General features: G+C 44.1%; 2 protein-coding genes and 1 long non-coding RNA gene across 7 annotated transcripts; 2 read left to right on the top strand and 1 right to left on the bottom strand.

The window, feature by feature from the left end:
* The first annotated feature begins 1,410 nt into the window (after nt 1–1,410).
* Nucleotides 1,411–18,814, top strand: AMMECR1L (AMMECR1 like). Of its 4 annotated transcripts, XR_012624259.1 has the most exons (9): nt 1,412–1,892; nt 4,351–4,795; nt 9,009–9,047; nt 10,107–10,217; nt 12,031–12,145; nt 12,893–12,983; nt 13,484–13,527; nt 13,967–14,063; nt 15,295–18,814. XR_012624259.1 is itself a non-coding variant. In XM_074833578.1 (8 exons), exons 2-8 carry the CDS (start codon nt 4,389–4,391, stop codon nt 15,404–15,406), a joined length of 972 nt encoding a protein of 323 aa, XP_074689679.1. In that variant the 5' UTR covers nt 1,417–1,892; nt 4,351–4,388; the 3' UTR covers nt 15,407–18,814. The 4 variants fall into 4 exon arrangements, 2 of the variants coding, with proteins under 2 accessions (XP_074689679.1, XP_074689680.1); XR_012624260.1 differs by lacking the exon at nt 15,295–18,814 and having other exon boundaries at nt 1,411–1,892; nt 13,314–13,527; nt 13,967–14,020; XM_074833578.1 differs by lacking the exon at nt 13,484–13,527 and having other exon boundaries at nt 1,417–1,892.
* Nucleotides 18,815–20,666: 1,852 nt separating this feature from the next.
* LOC141926995 (uncharacterized) lies at nt 20,667–23,398 on the bottom strand. 2 transcript variants are annotated; one of them, XR_012624262.1, is made up of 4 exons: nt 23,278–23,398; nt 22,859–22,998; nt 22,574–22,710; nt 20,667–21,057 (listed from the first exon to the last, which is right to left on the bottom strand). It is a non-coding gene; the product is annotated as an uncharacterized LOC141926995 (long non-coding RNA). The 2 variants fall into 2 exon arrangements; XR_012624261.1 differs by lacking the exon at nt 22,574–22,710.
* Nucleotides 23,399–23,479: 81 nt separating this feature from the next.
* Nucleotides 23,480–27,050, top strand: POLR2D (RNA polymerase II subunit D). Its single transcript, XM_074833577.1, has 4 exons — nt 23,480–23,575; nt 24,960–25,140; nt 25,580–25,675; nt 26,431–27,050. Exons 1-4 carry the CDS (start codon nt 23,503–23,505, stop codon nt 26,507–26,509), a joined length of 429 nt encoding a protein of 142 aa, XP_074689678.1. The 5' UTR covers nt 23,480–23,502; the 3' UTR covers nt 26,510–27,050.
* Nucleotides 27,051–27,613: the final 563 nt, after the last annotated feature.

Here is a 27,613-nt window from a genome sequence, read left to right as displayed (position 1 = left end):
AAAGGATGAGGTATTTGTGGGGGGGGAAGGGAGGGAAGGATTCTTTCAAGGAGTGCAGAAGTTAAAACTTGTTCTTAATCCCTTTTTCTAGGCTATTCTCCCCGATTCTTTGGAAAGACTCCTGTAGTAACCTTCATTTTCACAGGCTGGTATTCAGGGCTATCATCTAGACTGAAAGGATCATGCTATTCCATAACCTTGGGATGGTTATAATTTCAGTGTTGTCCTAGTGCTGCAGAAACCATCTAGATTCTGTAGGAAAAAGTAACATCCACTGACATTTGACTGGATTTCTCCAACTGCTGTTTTCTTGCCTCTTATTTATTCTTTATGCCTAGGTCAGCAATGGTACACAGAAATTCCATTTTACCATCACAAAGACCTATGGCAGTTTATTTGTCTCGAGGCAGAATGCGTCGTGTGCTTCTGTTCTTCAGCTTTGTGGTTTGCCTGTGTTCTCAGCAAATTGTCACTTAAATTGCTGTGCGCTGCCCCCTCGCCTTGACTTTGACAGTAATCCTCAGCCCAGAGACCGAACTACTCGAAACAAGGGGCTGTGCGAGGAGCCTTTCCTTTGAGCCTCTCTTTTTACGGCACGTCCTAAAGCCCCTGATGAAGTAACAGTTTCTCTGGGCTGTTTCTGACAGGGTTGTGGAGAACGGGCAGAGGGAAGGATTTGGGTTCCTCACTGGGGATGAGAAGCAGAAAAATTTGAAAAGTAGGTTTTTCTCTGGTGCAGTTGTGACACTGCTAGAAAGGTGTTATACATCTCCCTGTAAATAACACCCGCTCGGCGGGCACGGCTATTTTTACCAGTGGCTTTGCAAGCAAAAGCCACCGCGCCAGAAGCCGCCTGCCTAAACTGAAAATTATTTTCGGTTTGCCCTTGTTGCCGCCCCGCCCTGCCCGGCTGGAGGCAGGAACCCCTGGGAGGGGCCGTGTCTCTACTTACACTGGGCGGAACAGGCCTCGGCGCTGCCCGCCTCCTCACCGGGACGCTCCTGCCCGGGCTGGGCCAGGCCGGGGGTCCCCGCGGCTCTCCCCGGCCGTGAGGGGGGGCCGGGACGGACCAACACCCCCCCGCCTCGCCGCTGCCCGGCCCCAGAGGCGGGAGCGCTGCCAGGCGCTGCGCCCCCGCGCGGCGGGACGGACCAAGGCCCTGGGAACCGGGCGGAGGATGCGGAGAGGTCGGGGCGGGGGTGGGGACAGGCCAGCGGTGAGGGCTTCCCGCCCCCAGCCGCGGATTGGCTGTTCCCTCCGCTGGACAACCCGTCACAGCGCCTGCTGGCCAATGGGAGAGCGGTGCCCCCTCCACGTGAGGGCGGCCCCGCCCCGCCCGCCCCGCCCCGGGCCCGCGCACAGCCGGGGGCGGGGGAGCCCCGCGCGCCAGTGGCCCCGCCCGCCCCCAGACTGTTTGTCCTCGCACGTGCGGGCCGTCACGTGACGGGGAGGGGACCCCGGCCCCGCACCTCCTCCGAGCGGGAGCGGAAGTCCCCGGTATCTATGGTTCCGAGGGGGGAAGAGTGTCCTCCCTTCTCTATGGTCGCGCTGGCACCGCGGGGCCGACGGGAGGCTGGCGGACTATGTACATTTTTCCCTCATTACCTCACGAGCAGGGAGGAGGCTGCCGGGATAGCGGAGGACCTTCCCTCGGCCTCGCTCCAGTCCTCCAGCTCCCCTCGCTGCCCGGCGGCCCCGGGAAGCCCGGCCCGGCCGCGGCGGGCCCTGCCGCCCTCCCCCCGCCCGCCGGGCCCGCTTCTCTGGGGAGCCTCGCCCAGGCCCATGGCTCCATGAGGCGGGAGAAGGAGGAGGCGGCGGCGGCGGGGCAGCAGCGGCGGCGGCTGGGCTGAGGCGGAGGAGAAGCCGCGTCCGGCCCGGGACGGGTGCAGGAGGTGGGCGAGCCTGAGGGGGGGGCGGGGGGGGGGGAAGGCACCGGCGTCCCGCCCGCCCCGGCGACAGGGAAGGGGTCAACGGAGCGGGGGGGGGCTCCCGCTCCCTGGCGCCCCCTGGCGGCGGCGGTTCTGCCCCGGCGGGGGAGGTGGGCGGGGGGGCGGCTGCGCCCCCCGGGAAAGCCGGGCCGGGGCGCGGCGGGGGCTGTGGGGTCTCCTGGGCCGCGGCCCCCGGCGGGGCTGGCGGGGACCCCCGGAACGCCGCCGGAAAGTTTGTGTCCGGGCGCGCGGGGCTCGTCCCGCTGTGCCGCGGCGGGGCCCGGCCGGCCCCGGCGCTCCGCGGGGGGGGGGGGGGGGCGCGGGGCTGCCTCGGCGCCAGGGGAGGGGGGGCGGCTCTTCCCGCTGTGCCGCGGGGCGGGCGGGCCGCGCCGGCAGCGCGGGGGGAGCGCGGGTGGCACCCCCCGGCCGCAGGGCAGAGCTCGGGGCGCTGCGCCGGGGCTCCGGGTCCCGGCACGAAGTAGCGGGCTGGGGCCCCGGGCAGAGGCGGCGCCTCGCCGGGGCTGCGTTCGCGGCCAAAGCGCGTTGTTCGCTGCAGAAGTTGCTGCCCTGGGCCGGGTGAGCCGGGGGGCGGGGGGCCGGCGGAGGCCTCCCGCGGCGGGGAAGCGGTGCCCTTCGCCGGAGCCGACCGGTGCAGCCGCCTTTGTTAGGCCCCTTCTGCCTGCTGCAGAGGAGGATAAATGGAGAAGACCTCTTTTCTGCCCCCCGCCACGTCTTCAATTTAAAATGAAGAGTTATGGTTTCAAATAAATACTTATTTTTCCCCCGAAACGTGGCATGCCTTCGGTGATAACTTGAAGAGGCTCATCTATCCCACCAGCTTCACTGAGCCGTAGTAGATAACTTTTAATAGGCACTGAAAAAATTACATGTTCACTTTGTCAAAGTTACACTTTTCTTTTTCCTGTGGTTTTTTTTTTTTTAATTACAAAGATAGAGATCAAAGGAAAAAGGATAATTTCATTAGGTCTTGTAAATTGTCCCTTATGCAGATTATTTTTCTAAAACCTTGAGGTGAAGATTCCTAAACAGAGTAAGCACTGCAAGTGTACGTGTTTTGTGGTGAGAGGCACGTCTCTCAACATGTCTTACACCAGTTCTGGTTCAGTTCAGGATCGTACGACTCTTAAGATGGCTGATGAAACTTCATGGATAAAGTTTACATTGTTTGCACGTGCAGAGGAGTAAGGGAGTCATCACACCATGAATTTCAGTGCATGTCACATCCCCCTGTTCTCTGTATGTGCTGTCAGTTCAGCCATCCGTTAAATACTTGGAAGAGCCGGAGGGATGCTCTGGTGGCTAAAGTAGCAGCCTGGTACTCACAAGAGCGGAGTGTGCCTTCCAGTTCTCTGTGGTGTGCTCTGTGACTTACATGTCTGTGCTTTTAGCCCCATTTGACAGATAGGGAACTGTTTTTCCCTCCTTTTGTGTGTTTAGATCTCATGGTGATGATGGTATTGTGCTTAAGTTCCCACCATTGACGTGTGGTCCTTGCTGATCATCTTCGTTCATTTTTGTCTGCATAGGCTTTCTTCCCTGTATTTGTTCCACCCCTTCTTGTGATGCAAGAGCTAGCATTCTCTTCTTTGCAAGCAAAACACTTTTTTTTATACCGTATGTTTCCTGTCATTACGGCTTCTCTCTGTTCAGACTGTGAGCAGTCTTCAGCTCTTCCTCTCCTGCGTATCCTGACTGTACCCCCTACGCATTTACTTATAAGCCCTATTGATTTACTTAATCCTAGAAAGTAAATGCAGATTCTAGTTCACGGGGTCTGGAAAATAGCCTGTTGTTTAGAAAATGGTGGTTTGATGCTTGTAGCCTCTCTCTGTGTCTTGCTTAGGCTAGTGCGAAATCAAGGGCAGCACCCCTGGGAGTCCAACCCTGAAGGTGTCATTCGGAGTTGTTGTCACTCTTCTGTTGAGAATGGGGAAGTGCACTAGTGTTTTTTCAGTGGCTTGTTTGCCACTGGTGCAGGCACTGACCGAGTGGGAACGGGTGATCCAGAAAAGCAGTGGCCGGGGTATATCTGTAGTCTAAGTCTTTGTTTTTCTTCTGTTTCCCACAGTTTCATTCCCTGTATGGGAAGGCTGGTTATGGGTTTTTTTGAGACGAGCTGCCTGTTAATGTGTTCAGTACACCTCACCAATAACTTTAAACATGTGATTTCATGCATGTTGCGTACGTACTCTTTCAATTTATGTGTAAAAACACCCATTCTGCTTGCTGAACTGGCTTTAGTTCTGTAATTAGTTGCACGATGCAAGGGTTTTCTTCCTTTTTTTATTGCAAAAGCAAACTTCTCTGACACCTTAGCAGAAAGCAGAGAAGCAGCTGTTGGTTTTTCACCTGTAACTGTTTTGTGTATTGCTTTTTTTCTCCCCCACACCCTCCCTGCCAGGGTTCTGCAGTGCTCCAGGCAGCGAGTTTTGAAGCAGGATGGGAAAAAGACGCTGTGTTCCTCCACTTGAGCCCAAGCTGGCAGCTGGCTGTTGTGGGGTAAAGAAGCCCAAATTGTCTGGGAGTGGAACGCACAGTCATGGGAATCAGGCCACAACTGTACCAGGCTCCAGTTCAGGTCCTCTTCAGAACCACCAGCATACAGACGGGAATAATGGAAGGGAGAACGTATCTGACTTGACTTTGGGCCCAGGAAATTCCCCAATTACTCGAATGAATCCCACTTCAGGAGCTCTGAGCCCACTTACTCGGCCCAATGGAACTGCCAACAGCACCAAGAACCTGGTGGTGACAGCGGAGATGTGCTGCTACTGCTTTGATGTACTCTACTGTCATCTCTATGGTTTCCCTCAGCCACGACTTCCTCGATTTACCAATGACCCCTAGTGAGTAAATCCATGTGCGGGAGGAAAGCTGAGAAACCAGCATCCAGAGCTGTGGTTTGGTTGGGGAGGGACGAAGGGCTTCCTCTGGAGAATGGGAAAACTGGTGTGCAGGGAGGAAGGGGGGGCATTCTGCTGCTTGCTTTGTCTACCAGAAACAAAAAGTACACAAAAGAGTACAAATATTCTGTTATGTTTGTTGGTGGAGATGAGTGGAGCTTTGAAGAATGGCCTTCAAGGGAGAGGATGCTCTACATAAAGAGAGCTAGGCAAAATATGAGGAAGTGTGCTTCTTCAGCTCACAGTCTGATGTGTTGCATGAGACCTTGCATACTTTATCAGGGAGTGCAAACCCACTCCGCGATAACATTCTGTTAAAGTTTGCTCCCTTCTCTGTAAATAGATTCCTCTGCAAAAAATTAACTGCACTGTGCCTCCCATAAAATTGTACTAAAAGAATGAGTGAAACTGAAATTAGAGTTTTCAGAAAACAGTAAAATAATGTCGTTAATCTGAAAAGGATCCTGCTTCAAATGTCAGGCACTAACTTCATGAAGGGACGGAGGGAATAGACTTCCTTCTGCAAAGCAAATGGCAAGGGAATAAAGTAAGAAGTTGAAACAAGTTTCTGGCTCATCCTGAAACAAATGCTGAGCTGGTGAGCATTGGACAGGGACGCTCACAAGGGTGTTCAGCTGTCCAAGTTAATGGGTTTAGCAGGGAGGGGAACCAAAAATATGCCAGCTGTGGAACTGAAAAACTGTTACGGAGATAGTGCTAGTTGGGCAGTATGGGGAGAAATGGAGAGTTAGCTTTCAAGGATGATACCAAGGTTAAGAAGAAAGGAGGTGTGTGTGAGAAGAAGTGAGGAGAAGGATTTATGAAGGTATTTTGCTTTGGTGAGGTTTAGCTAATGTTTATCTGAAGGTTGAATGCGTAGGTGTGGAAATGTTAATGTTGTTAAAATGTTTGGTGGAAGAATTATATGGGAAAAATCAATGACAGGTACACCTTCTGACACTCCTCCAGGGGCCACCTCCAGAACAATAGATAAAATAAAAAGTTGTTGACATCCGTAATTTAAGTTAATGAATTTTAAATTGATGTAAAGGAACAATGGCTTAAACAGGTCAAGGACTTTTTCCGTGTATTGAATGTCTCCCCACCTTATTGGTTGTCGGTGTAGATGTAGGTTGTGCTTCCATGCAGTTATTATCTGAGCAGGATTATGGATACATGTTCTGCATGCAGGCTAAGCTGTTTAATATTGTAAATACAAGTGAATGGAGAAATACTCTGGACTAGAATATAGAATAGTTCCAGGGACTCCCCAGACTGAAATATTTTTCTGTTGTTTTTCATACTAAAGAGGCTCCTTTTAGAAAATGATACTGTAGTCTGCTATTATTTTGTCACTTGAAATGCAGTGGGGTTTTTTGGTTGTTGTTCTGTTCTTAAGTCAGAGAGATTATTTTATACAGCTTCATTATTTTTGTGTTAAAGGAGATTTCTAGCTGGATTTTGTTGCTGTTTCTGTGGACTAGTCTCAAAAAGGGCATTCTGTCAGGAATATCAGCATTGAATTTTATGCCCAAATTTGAAAAGTTAAAAATAATTCATTGGGCATTTCTGTGCTGATAATTTAAAAGTCTTTCGATTAGCACTCCACAGCAAAACCAGTTCTTCTCTTTTCTTCCCCTCCGGGCAAATGCATACCTGAATTTTCTTGTGTTTCAGCATTTATGCTGTTGCTTCTAGCAAATAGTTGTATGTACCCCAGGGAAAAGCATGGGGTTTGCGCTCTTGTAGAGCAGCACATGGGGATGATTTGTCACACCTGTGACAGTAATGTAATGAACTTCAAGCCAAATGTTATCAAACATAAGAGTAAGCAAAGTGAGAATACATAAATAATTTGTATTGTTGTCCTTTGTAACATAATTGCTGTCAATGTAAGAAATCTTTGAACAAAACAAAGGTATATACCAGAAGTCTCTCTGGACAGACAGAATAGAGACTGTTGATGGATGGAAAAGAAAGATGCACAGGTTTGTCCTGACCTATTTCTCAGATAACAGATCTTTTAAGTTGGTGATGAACCCTAAAGTAAAGATAAGAGTAGTCGTGAAGGTCAGGATTCTGCATAAACAGGGTAATAACATAAAAGTTACGGGGTTATGACTTGAAAACCATTGTGAATTCCAGTTACCAGCTTGAGAGGATATGCACATGGACAACAATCTTGATGGGAATTACAGAGCTGGTAGATATCTATGGAGTAAGGGAACCTTATGTACATGTTAGCAGTGACATTCAGAAATCAATGTAGAGGAAGTGGCATTGCAAGACTCATAGTTATGTCTGAATTAACTTGGTAAATGAAGAAAATAACCCCTTTGCTATTCAGGTTATGGGAAAAAATTACAATTTTGAACCTGTATGGCATGCAAATAGTTAATTGGCTACTTCTTCCACTTTTGTACTTCAGTCTTTGATTTTGTTAATAGTAGGTATTACAAACTCCTACTAAACTACACCATGCAAGTTTCTAGTTGCTGTGCAAGACAAATAGTAAGATACTTGCATCAAAAAAATCCATACTGTAATAGGTTTCTTCCTAGTGCGAGCTAAATTCTGATTTGAACGGACTATATTTTGCTACTTTAAAATTCTCTTTGTAGTTGCACTTGTCAGAGCTAGTTTTTAGTTGCAGAAATTCCCCTCTCAGCCTAGCGCACCCTGGTCAAACACACCTAATTAGGACGTTGTGGCTAGGGGAGAAATAGTTGCCATAATCTGCTGAGGATATGCAAAGTACCGGTAAGTGCTCTTGGGTGAACATGGGCAAAAGATTGTTGTGACTTTTCTCAGTACATCTGGGAAATACAATTTTCAGGGAGGGGCTATGACTTATTGTCAGCTGCACCTGCGATTTGCTAAGTGTTTTTATTCTTCAGATACAGAAACGACATCTTTTCTACAATGAAAAACTTTATAATAGTGAAAGTTTATATATTTGTGCAAAATCATATAGGTTTTTTTTAATGCCTCAGTAGTTATGACCACAGTGAAAAATTGTTTGAAATGTGCTTTAAGATATTTTAAAATATGACAGCCTTCTGAATGTAATTATCCTGTCCTTTCTGGTAATATCTCTTCTATTATAGACGCAGAAAGCTGTGTCACAGCTCAGTGGAAACATCTTTTTTTTTTTTTTCTTTGGAAGGGGAAAGAGGTGAATTGGAAATGTGAACCTGTAATTTGAATCAAAGAAGAGAAGGAACTTACTTAGATTTGTATTCTGTCAGTGATGCTTTTCATTTTCTCCCTTCCCTTTTCTGTTTGGGGTGTCACATGGGCTAAGTAACGGTTTCAAAACTTTAATTAGATTAAGCAAAATTTCCATTGAGCTTGTGATAATAATGTTATCCAGAAATCTCCTCTGTAAGTTTAGTATCTTTTTTTTGGTAAGCTTTCTAATGTATTTTCTTACGCTCTGTTTCTGTTTTCTGTTTCAACATATGGTAGCTAGATGAAATTGTAGAGGAATGATATCCTGCAAGTGCCTTGAAGTGGTGCTGGAAAACTAGAACAGTAAATCCTCTGTCTTGGTCAAGCAACTGTAAGGTGGCTGGTGGTTGTGGAAGAATGTTTCTGCTTCCTCTGTGGGAAAGTACTTAACAATTATCACTTAAAGGCTATTTGCTATTTTGGGCAGTACTTCTGCCGTAGGTCACAGCTGGTAACTAGATCCTGAATGATGGATTTATGCTGTGATAGAGTTTTTTAATTCCATTGTTGCTTTGAGGAATATCACTGGGCATTGCTTTGTCACTACAGTTTAAATTATGTTTTAACTGCTTAGACATAAGAACCTCTGTTGCCTGTATTTGAGAAGTCGTCCACACTCCATGCTGCTTTTGTTCTCCCAACAGAATCTCTTAGTATTTTTTGTAATGTTTGCTGCAAAGATATATTCCTTACAAGAGCTTCAAGAGTTTGAGGAAAGTAAGTGTCTGAGCTCTGTTGTAGAATCAGTTATTCTGTTTTCATGTTTTAGAACTCCTTTCAATGTTTGCTTAATCTCAGAAAGTTATTTTCTTAACGCTGCATGTTTTCTGTCATGTTACTTATCTTTTAAAGTTCAATAGAAATCCACAGACTGATGTTTGGAATCACTAATGACGATCTTTCTCATTTATGCTTGGGTTCGAAGTGACCAGATCTTGTATTCAGTACTCTGTAATCTGAAAAAGTAAGATCATTCATCCTGTTTTTATAATTAATCAGCATCATCAGTTGCCTTGCAGAATTTTCCAGATGTTCAGAAATTCTTGTAGAGCTGCAGCCACCACCATCCTTTCTTTACTGTTTTTCTTTACCAGCTGTTTGCAATTTCACTCAGTTTTTGTAGAAGTGAACTTTTTGCATTTAACAGTCACAGTCATCTTTACCTGTTTACCTCTTCACAGAGCTCTTCTGAATACTGTTCTGAACTTCTTGTTCTTTGAGGCTTAATCATGGCTTTTAGTTTAACAGATTGAAATGAGCCTGCTGAATTTGAGAATCTTCTGTTATGCCTGTAAATTTGTGATAGTAGACAGGAAAATGGAAATCCATGTGATGTTTGAGTAGGAACAATACAGTGATTTAGATATGTGTTCAACAGGAAAGAATATGTGTAAATATAAATCAAATGTAAGGTAAGCAAAAGATGTGAGCATGAACTGTTTGAGCACCCAGAAGTCAGATCCTCATGGAAATAACAGGGGAAAAACAACTAGGCTTGCTTTTTATCCCTTTAAAAAAAAAGAAAAGCTTTTATCGCAAACCTGAATTATAGATGATTTGCAGAATGCTTGGGGATCTTTCATGTTCAGCGGTACTATAAATAAGTAATCTTATTTGCTTCACCTATATTCATTTTTCTTTGGGTTGTCATGTAAACTAGTGGATGCTACTGAGTGGGGCCGTTACTCAGAGGTAATCAGTGGGGCCAAATAACCATATCACTCATCAGAAGACAGCGCAGAGACTGACCAGGAAGGTGCTGGTGGAGGGCTTACAGAGTACTGGTGGAGAGGGAGGAGCATACTGAAGAGCTGGGGGGAGATGCTGGGTTTTTGCATTTGGGGGTGTGTGGGTGTGGGGTTTTATTACTGCTAGATAGCAGGTGAGAAAACATGCTTATTGGGGTTTGTTAGAGGGAGAGAAAGAACGTGAACGCATACGTGCTCTTTTACACCCTGTTGGTCTCCCCTTGGCAACCAAATATCTCTAGAGGCTGGAGTATTTCTCTTTTTTGCCTTCTCAGTCCACTCTTTGTGACGTGGAAGACGGGGCGAGACAAGCGGCTTCGTGGCTGCATTGGGACCTTTTCAGCCATGAATCTTCACTCAGGACTCAGGGAATACACATTAACCAGGTAATTATGTTGAAAATTAATCTGAATAAATCTGAAATTAGTTTCATTTGCTGAAGATCTGTAAGGATTCAAGGTTAAGATGTTGGATTGGCATAGTTCAATTTAATATGCTTCACAATAAAATAAACCTGACAAATATATGATAGTTAGGGTGAGTTAATATATCAGGATTTAGTGGAACATCTTTGCAACAGGTGAATTTTGGTTGACCTTTTAAGGCTAATGTCGAATCTATTTTGCATACTAACAGTTCTGACATCTTATGTAGCACATAATTTCTCTCCAACGGCAGTAAGTGGAGGACAGCATCAGGAAGCTTGCACTGGTGTTTGCATAATACAGTTCGTTAGATTAGGAAGAGATGCAGATCACTTTCTCTGCATGTCGTGGTTTAACCCCGGCCAGCAATTAAGCACCATGCAGCCTCTCGCTCACTTTTCCCACTCCCAGTGGGATGGGGGGTAGAATCAAAAAAAAGTAAAACTCATGGGTTGAGATAAGAACAGTTTAATAATTCAAATAGAATTAAAAATAGTAGTAACAATCATCATCATAATAATTGTAATGAAAAGGAGTATAACAAAACTCATGCACAACTCCACGCTGTGTGATGAGCGGATGGCAAGCAGCCCTGAGGAGAAGGTATTAGTGGATGGAAAACTGACTGTGAGCCAGCAACGTGTGCTCACAGGCCAGAAAGCCAACCGTGTCCTGGGCTGCATCCAGAGCAGTGTGGCCAGCAGGGCAAGGGGGGGGATTCTCCACCTCTGCTCTCGTGAGACCCCCCCTGCAGTGCTGTGTCCAGCTCTGGGGGCACCAACATCAGAAGGACACGGACCTGCTCGAGCGGGTCCAGAGGAGGCCACAAAGATGATCAGGGGGCTGGAGCAGCTCTCCTGTGAGGACAGGCTGAGAGAGTTGGGGGTGTTCAGCCTGGAGAAGAGAAGGCTGTGGGGAGACCTTACAGCGGCCTCCCAGTACTGAAAGGGGCTACAGGATAGATGGGGAGGGGACGATTCTTTATCAGGGGGTGTAAGGATGGGATGGAGGGTAACAGTTTTAAACTGACAGAGGGCAGATTTAGATTAGATATAAGGAAGAAATTCTTCCCTGTGAGGGTGGTGAGGCCCTGGCACAGGTTGCCCAGAGAAGCTGTGGCTGCCCCCTCCCTGGAAGGGTTCAAGGCCAGGTTGGATGGGGCTTTGGGCAACCTGGGCTAGTGGAAGGTGTCCCTGCCCGTGGCAGGGGGTTGGAACTAGATGAGCTTTAAGGTCCCTTCCAACCCAAACCATTCTGTGATTCTATTTTATGAAAAAGAGAGAGAAATAAAACCCAAGAAAAGACGAGTGATCACAGTGCAGTTGCTCACCACCTGCTGACCGATGCCCGAGCAGTGATCCACTCCTCCCAGCCAACTCCCCCCAGTTTATGTACTGGGGATGATGCCCTATGGTATGGAATATCCCTTTGGGTAGTTTGGGTCAGCTCTCCTGGCCGTGCTCCCTCCTGGCTTCTTGTGCACCCCCTTGCTGGCAGAGCATGGGAAACTGTAAAATCCTTAACTTAGGATAAGCACTGCTTAGCAACAACTAAAGCATCAGTGTGTTATCAACATTATTCTCACACTAAAACCAAAATGCAGCACTGTACCAGCTACTGGGAAGAAAAATAACTCTATCCCAGCTGAATCCAGGACACTGTGGTAGCAAAAAGAAACATGTTTCATGGAGGCATAATCAAAAAGGAAATAATTGAGCATCTGACACTTTAATTTGGTGCTTGTTTTAGGCAATATATCTTCTCTTTCCTTTAGTGCACTTAAGGACAGCCGATTCCCCCCCCTGACCCGCGAGGAGCTGCCCAAACTCTTCTGCTCTGTCTCCCTCCTCACTAACTTTGAGGATGCCAGTGACTACCTGGACTGGGAGGTGAGAACAGGTGCATTTGGAACTCTGCATCACTCTCTCGTTCCGTTCGGGTTCGGGTTAGTACATGGTGATGTGTCTCCTTCGTTACAGGGGTGTACGGGGATAGAAGAAACTGGGAATAGGAGAAATGGGGCTGGAAAACTAGAAGGGAGGAAGAGGATGGGCTAGCAGTATGCTTTTGCTTGGGAGGGGAACTGAGTGGTAATGAAAGAGATGTGAAAGTGTTTCATGGATTTGGCCCAATAGGAGGTGAGTGTAAATACATAAGTAAAAACCTGGGAAGAATTTTGATGCTGTGAATAGAAACTGGGAATAAAAAAGTAGTTAAGTCTGACAATATCAATCATTTTTAGGACCTTGTACATGGAAGTGTGTTTAGTTCAAGAAGGATTAAATAGAGTTTGTGGTTTGGCTGTTTTAGGCATGGCTCTTGTGTAGAGAGCGTGTCTGTCTTGGCCAGCGTAAGAGATGGAAAACTGTCAGACTTCTGACAAGACTTACTGCAGGAGAAGTGGCAGGGAGACTGTTAGGCTCATCCGGGAAGGGTGGTAGCAGTCCCTTATGCTGCTAAGAGGGCAACTTGCGAGACCTGCCTGGCAAGGACAGACACTGGGGAACCTTATCCAGGCAAAAGCCAAACTGGCCAGAGAGAGAGAGAGAGATTCACAGTGTTGTGGGAATGACAACTCGATCATGGACTCAGTGCTAGCAAACACCTCTTACTTGGCTGTTCATTTCCATCTATAGGTTGGGATCCATGGGATCAGAATAGAGTTCATCAATGAGAAAGGTGTCAAACGCACAGCCACGTATTTACCTGAGGTTGCTAAGGAACAAGGTGGGTTTGAGATGGCAGCCAAACATGTCAACACGTTGTGTCACAGAATTGGGTAACATAAATCTATGGATTTTGGGTTTGGATTGCAATGCTATCCTCATAGCAGTGCCATGGAGCCACCAGGCTTAATCTGGATAACTGACCCTTGATACAGCTGCTGCTGGGTTTTCATCTGGCCTTTCATCCCACATCTGTGCACAGTTGTATCTTAGAGTAAAAAATGTTTTAGGGCTTAAGAAATAGAGGATCTCAAAGTATGGATCTTCCAGCTTCATTCAGCGTTGCATCTTTCCTCTTCTATGTTTCTCCCACCAACTAGGATAACTGCAGGCTGCACAGCACCAACAGGAGAGTCCCTTTCCTCCTCATTCTTGCTAAAGTAGCATCCTCCAGATGAGGGCAGGAAACAGGGCCCCTCTGGAGCACACTTCCCACTCAAATATAGTAGCGGTCACCATGGTAACTGCTCAAAATATTGCCTCCTTTCCTCCACCTAGCAGAGTGGAGTGGTCGCATCCTCCTGGCTCTGGGGCAAAAGACTAAGGTAGGAATTTTAACTCTGATCTCTCACATAGCAGTGCACTGTGCTATCACTAGAGCATCAGGTTGATCCCAATTTGTCTATGTAAAGAGCTAAGTATTATCTTATTTTAAGGCTTAGAGAGCTAAACTTGAGTGGCAGGTGATAAAACAGTTTGGGGTCCCTGCAACAGAAACAAGGCACAGACCTTTGTAAGAAGAGAGGTCAAATAGAAAATAGAGTTACTGTTTTATAGACCAGTTCCAGTATGAGTTAAAAGGGGCTGGCATGTGCAGGTAGTGTGCATGCATAAGACCATGTATGTCCAGTTCAACACTGGTATTTCTAAAGCTCAAAGTTTCCTGTTTAGTTGTTTGCTTTTCTAGAGGCCTTTTAATGCATCTCTTATCTTTTTGAAACATTTTTATATTGAAAAATTTCCCTTGCTTCTATTTTTCAATAGACTGGGATCAGATCCAGACCATAGACTCCTTACTCAGGAAAGGTGGTTTTAAGGCTCCGATTACCAATGATTTTAGGAAAACGATTAAACTCACCAGGTAAGCAGATAGATTTGTCGTCTTTTAATTTTACTTTATAGTGTTTTGTGGGTAATTTAAAGTATTTGTGCTTGATGTAAATCTTCATGCTTCTTTCAGAGAAGAGGTGTAGCCTGAAGGACAAAATCATAAATGCCACATAAATGCTAGGCATATAATGTGTGTGGAATGAAGTGCAATATGTTTGGTCCATAGAGGATCGAAGTTAGCATTTTCTGAGAGAAGTGCCACTGGTTTTAATATTATCATCCACATGAAGGATCAAAAGAAGCAGAGCCTTTGAAAGTTAAAAAGGTTGATTTTTCTCTATTTTTACAATGGACTTCCTTTTCTCAGTGTGCTCATCTGTGGATGGTGTAGCTATTTGGAGGTGGCAGCTGTCTTAAAACCAAACCACACTCAAATTTGGCTGGTTTTCAGAATTTGCTTGCTTTTCTATACCCCCAGCTGTCCTATTGGTTTCAGCTCCCTTTATGTTAGTAAAAATTGGGACATTCTGGTTTTGTATAGAAGCACTAATTTATCAGGTCATTCCTTACCTCTGGAGAAATGAGGTGGGTATGCAGGGTTTTTTTTAACAGGAGAGGACAGGATGAATGTTTTCATTAAAATCTGGTGTAACATGGACTTAGTGCAATTCACGACCCCTTTGAAGTTGCCTGTTGGTTAGCGTGCTTTAGAAGCACCTGGAAATCTCTGGTCTCTCAGAAGAGACTTCACCTTTTGTGAATTCGGATTGTACAATGTGGACTAAGCCGCACACATGCTATGATAAACTGCCCTTTACCCAATTCTCCATGATTTCCTTTCGCTAGCCTTTCTAAATGTGAAGATGATAACCACAAAAGTAAATAATAGTGAAGTACTGGTTATTTAGTCTCTGAAACTGAGTCTTCTTCCAACAAACTTTTCATGCCCTTTTTTTTTGTTCCACAGCAAGTGGATTAAAAGAATACAAATTGATCATTTGTTTCCTGTGTGGTACTTCAGGAGTCCCTTTAATTATGATTGCCTTGAATAGGGCTCAACTTTTGGGACACTGAAGCTAATTCAAGCTTGGATGGGTTATTCAGACTACTGCATGAGGCAGTATCAAAGAAAGTAGTGGGTTCCTCTTGGTCAGTATTGGCTGTGAGCGAAAAGGTGATCTGGGATGAATGTTTTTTGTGTCTAGTCCCTTCATACGGCATAGTCTGTTGACGTTATTTTTTTTCTGATGCTGTTCCCATAGGTACCGCAGTGAGAAGGTGACAATCAGTTATGCAGAATACATGGCTTCCCGTCAGCATTGTTTCCAGAATGGCACTCTTCATGCCCCGCCCCTCTACAATCATTACTCCTGACACACGGCTGCATGACCAGTCCCACTCCCCAGTTGCTGCCAACGGCTACGACATCATTGGGGCAGATGCCTCTTCTTCCTGGTCCAGTTACTTCTATTACTGCACCATTTTATGATGCTAGCTTCCGTTGCCAAGTCTGCCTTCCAGCTGACCTGGGGGGAGGATGGGAGCATGACAGAACTTCAGGGGCCCAAGCCTTATCTCAGCCTTCCCTCCGAGCGGGGGTCCAGTTGGATCGGGGCTCCATGCCTGCGAACTGTCGTGAGGTGCAGAAGACCTCTAGGAGTGAAAGTGCCACTTCGGACTGATCCGTTCTTGTGTGTTACCGACGCTCCGGAAACTTGAGTTGTTCGTTATGGAAGCCCCCCAGATCAAGTAGGAGCATTCCCCTGGCAGCCTGGGCAACGGAGTCCAACAAAACATTTTTTAGGTTCTTTTTAATTTTTTTTAACCTCTGGTATCTGTTGTGTACCGAGAGCTGATTGCAGTCCCCACACATCACAGGCGGACATTATGATAGTGGGGAGGGTTGAACATCTGGATAGCACCCCATCCTCACGAACAGAAAACACTTAAAGATGTGAAAAACCTTTGGCTGGTATTGCAGATGAATCCGTTATTTAAATAAACCCTAGAAGGCTTTAATTATCAGATCCCACTATAGGTTGGATTCTCTAGAAATCTTCTTGGTTTACAGTTTTCTGGGTTTTTAGACAGTGCTTTGTAATGTAGCCTGCTATGAAATAGAATGCTGTTATGCCTGTAAGAGAGCGACACGGCACCTGCTGTGTGCGCGAAGGACGATGTACTTGAGTGTCCCTGGACAGTCTTCTCTGTTACGACCAAGGTTTGTGCCCAAATGTTTGTAACGGAGCCTGATTGGATTAGGGATGGGGAGGGATTGGCAGGTCATTCATTGACTGTAGTCATACAAGCGAGATAGTGACTGAAATTTGTTTAACTTAAGCTAACCGTCTCGGGGACCTTCCTTTTGATAGGACAGCCACTGTCTCTGGTGTGACTATCGATCTTTAGAACTGTGAGTATTCCAGTTTATAGCAGGCCTATGGAATAGAGCTCTGTAGTTTCACTGGTAAGTTATCTTATACAGTTTAGTCATTACCACATCAAGGCAATGAGAGGGGAAACCTGTATTACCCAAAGTGTGTGGAACTCAATGTGCATTCTGTATTTCTTCTTCCATCATTGATGATTACAAGAAATACTCTCTAAGAGGAAGATAAGTTACTCAGTTGTTATTCTGCAGCATCGTTGAGGGATGTCATAAACTCTAAATTATGACACTCTCTCAATGAGATCACTGGACTTCAAAACATAATTTGAGGTTGTTTTGTTTTCCAAGTTTCTGGAGGGTCAGCAATGATCAGGAAAGAAGATACAAGTGCATAGCAGAGTAATGGCTATTTGGTTGCATCCATCTTTAAAGCTTGCTTGTGTGTGGTAATGATGGCTTTTAAAATTGGCTGGTGTTTCAAGCCTGAAATTCTCTCCTGGCATGGCAGGGAATAGGGCTGGTAGAAAGCTCAGAACTGCATGCTGCTGCTCCTTCTGGTCCTAGAGAAGCAAATAGAATTGTGCAGTTTTGCTTCATGTTGGTGTAACGTTCTCCTGCTGGAGGAGAGAGACGTGAGGGAAAGGAGGGGGTCCTATTCTGGATAACGGTGCAATATCGACCCAGCTTTCCTCCTGTACTGGGTCATTCTTACAAATTGCCACTTTTCCCTTGTGATGTTGTTGAAAAGCAATTGAAGTTTAAGGGATTGTTTCATGATTTCCTGCTGCTGAGAATAAATCAGTCTTGTTACAAACTCGAGTGGTTTGTAATTACTCTCCCAGGTGCCGTGTAGTGATGGGGGAGGGTGGGGTCAGCTCTGGACATACCATTCACCTTTCAGCTGTCAAACAGTATGATACATAGGGCTACACTCATTACTGTTCAAGTGTTCTATGTTAGAATTTAATTTCTAAAAGGTTTAAAAAAAGCAAAAAAAATGGTGCTAAAACTTCACCCCTGAGCACGCTCAGTGAGACTGGTCATGCAGGCATATAGTGCCAGGCTTTTCAACAATATTGTTTCTTTTTTCAAATGTTTGCCCTGTTCTGTGTCTTCAACAGTGTATAGTGTTTTCCTGATTTCATTTTATTTGAATAGGGGATGACTAAGGGGTGGGGTGGGGAGGGTTAGCTGTCATTTTTAAAGAACAGAATTTTAGGATTGAGTGACTTGGTTGGTTTAAGCCTGAAGTGGGCTTGATGGTTTGGGACTGGGGAAGCCTTATCCTCTCCCACTTCCATTTCCCCACTCAGTCTGTTTAAAAAAAAAAAACAAAAACAAAACAAACAAAAATGCCTCTAAATATGTACTGTGTTCTTGTCTTGTTGCAGTGAGAAGAGAAGCTAGCAAATCAGAAACACTGGTCTGCTGCCTAAGAAACAGGCCCTCTCAGCTTTACTCCCATAAGGGTCCAGCTACAAAATCAGTTGAAAAGTGTGTCAGTAGTTAAGTTAGCTCAGAAAAATGTATGACAAGGACAGGTGGTCTCAGGAAATAATCCCATTTCTAGATCATTACATGGCAGCTATGCATAAGGATGAAAGAAGTGAACTAGAAACAAAACGTACTTGGAGTTGTCTCAAGATGGAGGCAACCAAAATCAGTGACCAATTGATGTAAGAATTTCTCCATGGTTACTTGGCTGGGACAGCAGGTTGGAACTACTCCTTCTCAAAGCAACTGTGTTACCTGCTTTGATCTGGATTTTAACTCATCCTTAGAAGCAAGTGCCTTTTGGTCTAGAAGGGCTTATTCTCATGACAACCACAACTGAGAAATAATCTCACTGCAATTATGAATTGTCTTTGTTTTACAGTAACTACAGGAGAATGTCTTTGATCACTGGAGTCTGTCAGTGTTGGAATGTTTCCACTGTGAGGTTCTTAATTTTTCTTCTTTTTTTTCATAATGTTCAACAGTCAATCTCAACTGAGGCCATTTCAGTTTGGGAATGTTTTATGGTCAAAATATCACATATCTACAATTTATCAGAACAAAAAAAAAAAATCTGTAAGAAAATCTGAGTTCATTTTAACCTTTGCACAGAATAATTTGTTTTCATAGTACATTAACAAACATCTGCAATCTTCACTGACTATTAGTGCTGTTTTCTGTTTGTATTCTGGAAACTACATGTTGTTTTGTTGGGTTTTTTTGGTTAATTTATTTCCTTAAAGCAGGAGACCTCTTTTGACCTTCAGTGCAGAGATGTCAGACCAATTCTTTGTATTACACTTGGTTGCCTCCTACCTATATAATAACTTCTGAGTGTAAATAATTGAACTCTATCCTCTAATGAAGTATTGTAGAGAATAAACCATAATGGATAAAGATTATTTGTACTGTCCTCTTTATATGGTTTCTCACAGCCTTTATGGGGGATAAGATGAAATCTTTCTCATCTAGAAAGATGAACAATATACTACACGTATGAATATCAAACCTCTAAATTACATTAAACGTTCAGAACCAGGGAGATTGCCAGAATGGGATGACAGCTGTCTGGAAGCACAGAAATAGTCAAGACAGGCTTATTAGAAGAAAGGAAGGAAAAATAGTAGGAAAGTTAAAAACAAAGATTAAGTATATTTCATTAATAATGACATAGCAAAGGATCATTGTATCCTGAAATAATGTTTGCTTGACAATAACTCTCTATTAGTTGTCATGATGGTGAAATACATAAAGCACATACATACAGAATTCTATATTGTACTGAAAATCCTGTATTTGTAAATCTGGCTTAAACTACCAAAACTGTTCTGCGTTTTTTTGTCTTTTAAAATGAACTGATGAAAACAGATTATCTGTACTTCACAGGTTGTAGTCTTCAGGTGATCCAAAAATTTTATTTCACGAAAAAGAAACATGCATCTTTCTAGATTCATACTAAATACTTTAATGTTTGCTTTGGGACAAGACCAGTTGATTTGTATAATAGTTTTGATGTACATGCCTCTGGCTGAAATGTGTTTTTCCATACACTTTCAGGTTATTGCTCATTTTTTATTTATGGCGGATGTATAGTTAAAGATCCCACATTTCCTGTTTGTGGTTCTTGGGAAGGGCAGCCCTGGCTATCAATGAAGAACAGGCATAAGACACCCCCCGCCCAAAACCCCAACCAAGCCAAGGGGGAAGGTAGTTTTGACTTTAAATACGCCTGAGAAGCTCATTGACTTCAGTGCGACTACAAAGGAAAAACCTATTTTCAGAAAATACGCTTCTGGTGTTAATAAAGCTAGAAAGTAAATCCCCTATGCAATATGAGGAGCAGGTTGAGGAGGACTCTGGGGCTAACGTGATTTCCAGGTGACTCATTGTAAATTCTGAAGTTAACCATGTAACTAGCATCCACTGATACCATGTGCCCAGGTAAGTTATCAAGTATATTCTCTCAGCTGCTTTGTTGGCTAGAATACAGTGACTTATTTGTATATTTTTATGGCATATGTTTTTCCTTACTTGATTTTTTTGGTTTCATATTGAATCAGTGGGACATAAAAATCTTTGTCAGGTGTCTTTCATCGGAGGTTCTTTCATGCGTGTTGCTTTCTGTAACTGCAGTAACACTGGGCAGCTCACCATAAAGATGAGGCCAGATAGAATGTACCTACGACTGCACACTGAAATAGTTCCATCCAGACTAAATATAAACCAGGATAATTCTCCAGAAAACACTATCTTCTGATTTTACTTCCATTTGAAATAAGGAACAAAATGAATTAGTCATCTAGCACTCACTTCCTTCTAAAAACAAATCTCAGAGAAGTTGGGAGAAATTTCTACAAAATGCTTCAAAAGAAGAATACTCGGGCATTTTTATTCTAAACACAAAAAAGAATTTTATTTTTGGGCAAAATTTGTATTATAAACTACCTGATTGTGATTGAGAAATGCCACTTCTTGAAGATAAAACATTAAAACCAGAACACTTTCCGATGTGACTCAATACATTAATTTTTATACTGACCTATATATAATGGGGATTGCTCTCAAACTGAATTGTAGGACATGGAGCAGTAGGATAGAAAAATTCCTAAACTGTTTTTGCTACAGTCTGGGAAAAGATGACCTGTGAGTATGTTTGATGATACTCCCAAAACACAAAAAGCCCAGAAGACTATTGTTACCATGTTCCTTAAAACAAATTTGTAACTTACAAACTGACCAATATCCAGAGTATTGAACCATGTTCTTTTTATAGTCAGCTAGGCCACACTTATCAGATGACTTCTGACATAAATTATGTATTATACAACCAGTTGATAGTACATTTAGATGTTATTATATATGTATTAAAAAACTTAACAGATCATGTAAGAGCCAGTTTTGCATTCAGAGGCTTATTATCACTTATTAATATAACTGTGTATTACTCATACATGTTCCTTCATTATAGTTTTGGACATGTTCTTTTAAATGGAGTAAAAGTAAACAAAGGTAAAATGGTATGAAAACCTAAACCTAAAGAGTTACACTTCAAGAAGACAGATGAAAAAGCATGTGTGCCTTGGGGCAGGTGGTGTTCTGAGCAGGTGATGTTATCTCCACATGGATCGACTCCTGTCACATGCTAGAAATGATGACAACGAAAAGAGATTAAGGTTTCAATATCCTAATCTTATCACTTTTAATCCATCAAAAACTTTGCCTTTTTTTTTAAATTGGGGGTTTTGACACCACACAAAATACGTAATTACTGCTAGAAAGCTTAAAAGCTGCTAGGGAGAGAAAATTTCTTCTGCTGGTGAATTAGAAGGAAAGCATATTACAAAATATGGTTATACTAATAATAGAACATCCTTGCTATTCCTTCTTCCTACATTTTATTACACAGAGGTATTTAGCTAAGCTTTTTTTAAGATGCGTGTTGGTGCAATTAGTTGTTAATGGGTCTGTTTTTAAACTGTGGCAATGCAGAAATTACCATTGTAGGTCTGTCTAACAAGCCACTCCTGAAAAACATGTGTCCAGCAAGGGTCAATACTTTTTGCCCTGGAATATGGAATACTAGAGGCTCTGTTCACGATAAATTACATTTGGCCAAGTCTTTTTTTTTTTTTTAATAATCAGTTCATTTTAGGGTATGACCAGTAAATATGCCTGAAACTTGCTATAGTAATTCACTTTATTTAAATCTAGCTCATCTTCCTTTTTAATGCACATTTTGCAGTTGAACTGACAAATGCTGAAACAGTCATTATTAGTGAGGAAGAAGTGCATTTTAAAAACAGCAAAGAAAAAGTCAGGTACTCTGTTATGTTCGGTTTGTTGCAGTAGCTGAATATTTACTGTGGGTTTTTTAAGTGCATTTTTAAAATTCTTAAAAAAAAAAAGAAAAGAGAGAGGGGGTGAGGAAGCAGGTTCAGTTCAGGAATGTTCTTATTTGTCTCTTAGTTGACTCTGGAGACCTTAACCAAACACATCAGTGATAATGAACCTTTATCTTTCATGATAGCCTCTTTAGTTGTACCTATAAACTCTTGCAAGTATCTGGCTTTCTCTTAAATGTTTTTGGTTTTGTATGCTTAAGTAGAACAGATCCTTGGGGAAAAACAAAAGTGAAATTAATAACTTAAACCTCTGCAAGCTACCTAGTGCTCTGAGAATCATCATGTTCTGAGTAGATGGGTTATTTGAGAAGCCATCAGGATTCCAAGTGATTTTAAATGCTTCTCTCGTCAATCTGGCGCGGATTTCCTTGTTTTCTTGTAAACCTAATTGAAATTGTTTAATTTGCCAGATGTTCCCCGAGATATTTTCATTCCATCTTCCTGAACATCCTCCTGCTTGTACCACTTAGCAAATTAGTTTTCAATCAGCTTCTCTGCCATGCCCATTTATTCAGATAACAAACGTTAAAAATTATGATTTGACTCTTTCATATTCTTAATAGTTTATTCCTAATGCATTCCTTTTCCCCGCATGCAAGAAACAGTTCACCTAGGCACAGATGCAAGTTCAGGAGGAGTGGTTTCATAGTAAATCCTCCAACAGTCTATTTTTGTCTTTCTTTAAGGGTGCAGGATGACATAGTAAGGTCTGATAAGATGATTACTTTAAGAGTCTTAGGCTGGTTAGGCACTTACATGTGAGCTCTCCAGGGAAAATACTACTCCGTAAGTTATTTTGCTGGCAGCGTTCCCATGACACGGTGTTGGGGGAGCTATCACCGTTTTCAGCCTGCTTATGACTTTTAGGGGTCTGTAGATTACTTCTGGGTGGTCTGAAAAAGTAACCTCCCTTTCAAAGTGTGTTATTTATGGTATCAATACTCCTTCCTCACAGACTGAGGTATATTAATCACAGCGAGCTAGATAGAAATTCTGGTACAGGCAGTTAGAGTTTTCCTAAGGTCAAGGTTTGCTATCTACCTGGAGGATGTTCTGGCAGAAAATGGAGTAGGCTGTAGCTCCCCGATCCACTTCTGGTGTGGAGCCGGACAGGCGAAGGCACATCTGCTACCTCGGTGCCCTCCCAGGTGCTCCCGGGCAAACGGGTGCTGCTGTGCAGTCTGAGGGGGACCAGCAGAATTTTAAGCTCTGCAGTTATTTCCTAAATGCCCGAGCAGAAGGAGCCTTCCTCCGGGCTTGCTCGTCTACAGGACGAGCGCGGTTTCCCCCAGCGCCCCCCCCACAGATGCTCCCTCGGGCCGCGCTTTACGCCTTGCAAGGCTTTGGGCCCACAGCGTCTTGGTCTGTCCCATTACTCGGCCTGTCTGCACGGAAATACCCCCCGGCACCCCCCGCCTTCGGCCTCTGGGAGCCGATTTCTAGGCGAGCTTTAAACCCACCTTCGAGGGGCGCCAGGCGCCCCGTTACGGCTGCTGCCCCCCGGTGCCCCACAGCGGTAACCGCGCTCTTTCACCCTTCCCGCGACACCCGCGCGCAGTGGGACCTGTCCCGGCCTTCCCGCCTCGCCCCGCTCCTCCCGCCCGCCCGCGGCCGGCGCCGGGCGGCTCCCCCTGGCGGGCGGCGGGGCTGAGGCGGCGGCGGCGCTTCCGGTGGCGGCTGAGGCGATGGCGGCGGGCGGCAGCGACCCGCGGGCGGCCGACGTGGAGGAGGACGCCTCGCAGCTCGTCTTCCCCAAAGGTGCAGGACGGGGGCGGCGAGGGGGCCGCGGGGCCGGTGGGGCCGGTGGGAGGCGGTGGGAGGCGGGCGGCTCCGAGGGAAGGAGCCGGTCCCTTCCCCGCGGCGGCCGCCGAGCCGAGGCGCGCCTTGGGCCGCAGCGCTGCTCAACGCCGCCCGCACCGCCCCGGGCGTGGAAAACCGTGGATAATAAATCCCTTCTGTGTCTTTAAGGACCCCGCGACAGCTAAGATAGGGCTGTTCTTACCCATGTGGACCACTACGTGTGTGTAGAGGAATTAAAAAAGTATTTTCATGTCAGGTTATAGCGAAAAGATTCTTGGGTTTTGATATACCATTAATTACTTTTCCACTGATGTTTCTTGACATTAGACTAGTGCTGCGTTTTAGGAAACCAGCTGTCCAGAGCCTGAGCTGTAACTAGGGTCACTAACAGTCTGTCTGTATTTTTCGGAAAACAGTTCAGAATAAATCCCAGAGCTGTATTTATGCCTCAGAGCGGCCCTGGAAGAGGAGGGGGGAAAAAAAAAAAAAAGCATCATAATGCATTTTTGAGTTATGAACAAAAGCATAGTCCCAAAAGGCTGGTTTTTGGATGTTTTTACACTAAAAGCTGCCCATGTTCAGCCCAAGTTCCTTTACCACTCCATGCAAAATAAAGGTTGCCAGACCCTTTCTAGCACTGCCCCGTGTCTGCTTGCTTTTATAAACCAGTGCTGAAGGACACCCCGGGATGCAGCCTCTGATCCTGCTGCTCTGAACAGCTCATACTGCTGACGTTGAAAGACCTTCTTGTTATTGGAATAAATATAGTGATGATGATGAACAAAAAGAGAGTTGGCTAAAAAGGGGGGGAAAATCTGTTAAGATTGGTTAAAACTTTTTTCTGATAATAAAATTTCAGTAGGTTAATTAACCTTTTAAGTAAATGAAGCCTTTTTAAAAACATTCAGCAGCATCCACATTTACTCTAAGAATTCAGAGGCTTCCAAAGCCCATAGGCATCACTTCTGAATTTTCTGAGTATTACATTTCTAAGTATTTTTTTCTAAAGCAAGTTGTACATTACTTAAGTTCTGCCAGAAATGGGTGAAGAAAACATACTGCAAAAATGTGACAAATCAGAAGGTTAGGGCTGCAAATGTAAAATGTGCAGTCAAAAAGACAAACAGATTAGATTGTCAGTCAAAATAGTGTAATTTTTATTGGCATTTTCAGTATGAAATGCTGCCCAATCATTGGTGAAAGGGGTTGCACAACTGCTGTGAAACACACCGTTCATTTCCTTACTGCCCAAAGTTAAATTTACGTGCACAACTTCTGTAAGTGCACTTTTTCATCCATGCTTCACCTTTTTTTATGCTGGTGTTGACTCATTCAAATGTAGAATTTGAAACTGCGGAAACTCTTCTAAATTCAGAAGTCCATATGCTTCTTGAGCATCGTAAGCAGCAGAATGAGAGTGCAGAAGATGAGCAGGAGCTTTCAGAAGTCTTCATGAAAACCTTGAACTACACAGCGCGCTTCAGCCGCTTCAAAAACCGTGAAACCATTGCCAGTGTCCGTAGGTGAGTGGAAGAGTTAGGGTGTAAGACTATACTGGTGAATTACGACTATAATGTGCTGCTTTATGAAAGTACAGTTTAATGGTGTTTCCTGATTTGTACTATAATTCTGAATCTTGTTTTCCTGAAGAGCCATGAAATTTGATCGTAATTCTTCATGGAGGGTCAAGCCTTCTGAACTGCTTTGTTTTCAGTATTTAAATGACAGCTGGTTGCATTAAATGGGAGGATTTTCTAGACCTTGTGGAGTAATTTAGGGGAAGTGGAGTTAGATGTGACTTTTTTTTCTCAATGTAATTACATAGTGAGTCTTTCCTCCTGAAAAAACGTTGCCTTCAGTGCCAAAAGTAGAGTGAAAAAAGATATCTATTTGGTTTAGTTTATGCCCTTTTATATTTCTATCTTACTTCTAATTTCACCAAGTTGTTTTCTTTCCTTACAGTTTGCTGCTCCAGAAAAAGCTCCATAAATTTGAATTGGCATGTTTGGCTAACTTGTGTCCTGAGACAGCTGAGGAAGCGAAAGCCTTGATTCCTAGGTAAGCATTTACATACTGTAAATACTTTCCTGTGATCTGAAGCCAGCTATGGGCAGATGCCCTCTCTTCAATCCAGCTCTCTTGACAGAAGAACTTCTGATCTTGGCCTTTCATCATCTACCCATTGATCTGACAGTGAGGCACTATTTGTAAGTGTCCCTAATGCACTTCCAACAAGAGTGGATTAAGTGTAAACTGCTTAAATTGGGGTTCTTAGCCCACACAGGTGTGGGTTGGTTTTTTTTTTTTCTGTTGGAAAAAATGACCGTGCTCCTGTGAACAGTTTTGTGGATAATGTACAGGGGAGCAGTAACTTCTTCATATCTTGATTTGTTACCTCATGGCCTGAGATAGGGGAGGGAACAAAACACTCATCTGAATTACAGTTTTTTCCTTATATGCTAAGATTTCATGGCAAGACTGAACTGGCTTATGAGCATGAGGCTACAGGGACTTCATTTAGAGGTCTGTTGAAGCCTGCACCTGCCTCGCCTTTTTGATAAAACGTTTTGAAGTTATTCAGCAGAAAGTTCTGGGCAGGATGGAATGTTGTCATTTAAAGAGGAGGCACTGCATAGGGCTGAGGGTGGTACTTGTACAGTAACGTTGTAAATGGTTCCTGGCGGAACCGTACAGGTGGGTGATGATGGTGTGTGTAGAGGCTGACGGGAGAGAATTACGACTGACTGAAATGAATCCAGGGGGGAAATTATTTCTAAACCCTTCGATGTACCCTCATTGTTCTTATCTTGCAGCCTGGAGGGTCGATTTGAAGATGAGGAATTACAGCAGATTCTTGACGACATTCAGACTAAACGCAGCTTCCAGTACTAAAGTTAACCCTGAACCCTTTATCTGAACAGAAAAACCTGGGAACTTTGACTGTTTCTCAGCCCTCTGGACCATTCCAGCTCCTTGCTGAGTAAAGGGAGTTGCGGATCCCGGGTACTCCAGGGCTGTGTCATCCACAGATGCGTTCAGACTGGAGATCAGCATAGTCCTTTTGGTTTGTTCCACGTGTGTGTTTGTAAGGACGCCTGTGTTGCAAGAGCCAAAGAACCTGAAAAGCCTTTTCCCAGTGGCTCAAGTATTTGTTTTTTCAAAATCCCTCTACCCAGTTTGGAAATTTTCAATGTTTCTGGTTTTCAGCAGAAATGTGGATGTGACGACTTTTTTTTTTTTTGTGAACTTCTAAACGAGATGGAGAAACTTGTTCTTGACTCTCAGAAGGTTTAGTGATGGGCAACATCAATTTCTGTGGTGATATTTTTGTTTTTTAATTTTTTTTTTATTGTTTGATCGGGACAGTGGATTTTTACAACTTCAGTAATTTTCTATTATTGTTTAGTGTAAATTAAAAGGTATTTCTAATTAAGGCTGTGTGTTTTATAAACATTAGGTGCATATGATGATTTTATTAATGAGGATCTTTTTGATAAACAGATCCTGTGATGATTAACCTGTGCTGGAGGTCTGGGGACTCCAGGTGTGTAATACACAAGTACAATTTCGGGCAGGTCAGGCAGAGGCGTTACTAACTATGATTACAGTGAGAGAACATTTGGGCAGCATCTCCCTCTCAAAGTGATTGAAGAGACCCAACCTGTATATTGTTTCAGAAAAGAGGTGAGGAAAAACAATAATTTTGATGTTAAGGAAGCCAGCTATCCATCCTGGGAGGGATGGACTCCTTAAGTAGCTTGCTAACTTCCCCAATCAAACAGTAAGTAAGGTGACACTAGGGAGGGTCGGCTCTTGGTGGAGCCTGTGGGAGTGGCACAGCTGGTATTATCTTAGCTCAGAAGTGGGGAGTTGGCAGCAATCACAGCTTTTAGTTGAAAGGAATGTTCTTTCAGTTAGGATAAACTTCTTAGCCCTCTCAAATATTAATCATTTTACCACACCTGGAAAAAGTGCAGTTTTGCAGGAAAGACCAGC

The sequence above is a fragment of the Strix aluco genome, chromosome 9 (genome assembly GCF_031877795.1).
Source record: "Strix aluco isolate bStrAlu1 chromosome 9, bStrAlu1.hap1, whole genome shotgun sequence".
Lineage (NCBI taxonomy): Eukaryota > Metazoa > Chordata > Aves > Strigiformes > Strigidae > Strix > Strix aluco.
This window is presented reverse-complemented; position numbering and strand designations above follow the sequence as displayed.

Excerpts from the sequence above, each read along its gene's own strand:
- AMMECR1L (XM_074833578.1), top strand. The coding sequence starts at position 4,389 with ATGGGAAAAAGACGCTGTGTTCCTCCACTTGAGCCCAAGCTGGCAGCT. Across the intron at positions 12,146-12,892 it reads GTGACTACCTGGACTGGGAG|GTTGGGATCCATGGGATCAG; the intron begins GTGAGAACAGGT and ends TTCCATCTATAG. Across the intron at positions 12,984-13,966 it reads TGAGGTTGCTAAGGAACAAG|ACTGGGATCAGATCCAGACC; the intron begins GTGGGTTTGAGA and ends ATTTTTCAATAG.
- POLR2D (XM_074833577.1), top strand. The coding sequence starts at position 23,503 with ATGGCGGCGGGCGGCAGCGACCCGCGGGCGGCCGACGTGGAGGAGGAC. Across the intron at positions 23,576-24,959 it reads GCAGCTCGTCTTCCCCAAAG|AATTTGAAACTGCGGAAACT; the intron begins GTGCAGGACGGG and ends ATTCAAATGTAG. Across the intron at positions 25,141-25,579 it reads ACCATTGCCAGTGTCCGTAG|TTTGCTGCTCCAGAAAAAGC; the intron begins GTGAGTGGAAGA and ends CTTTCCTTACAG.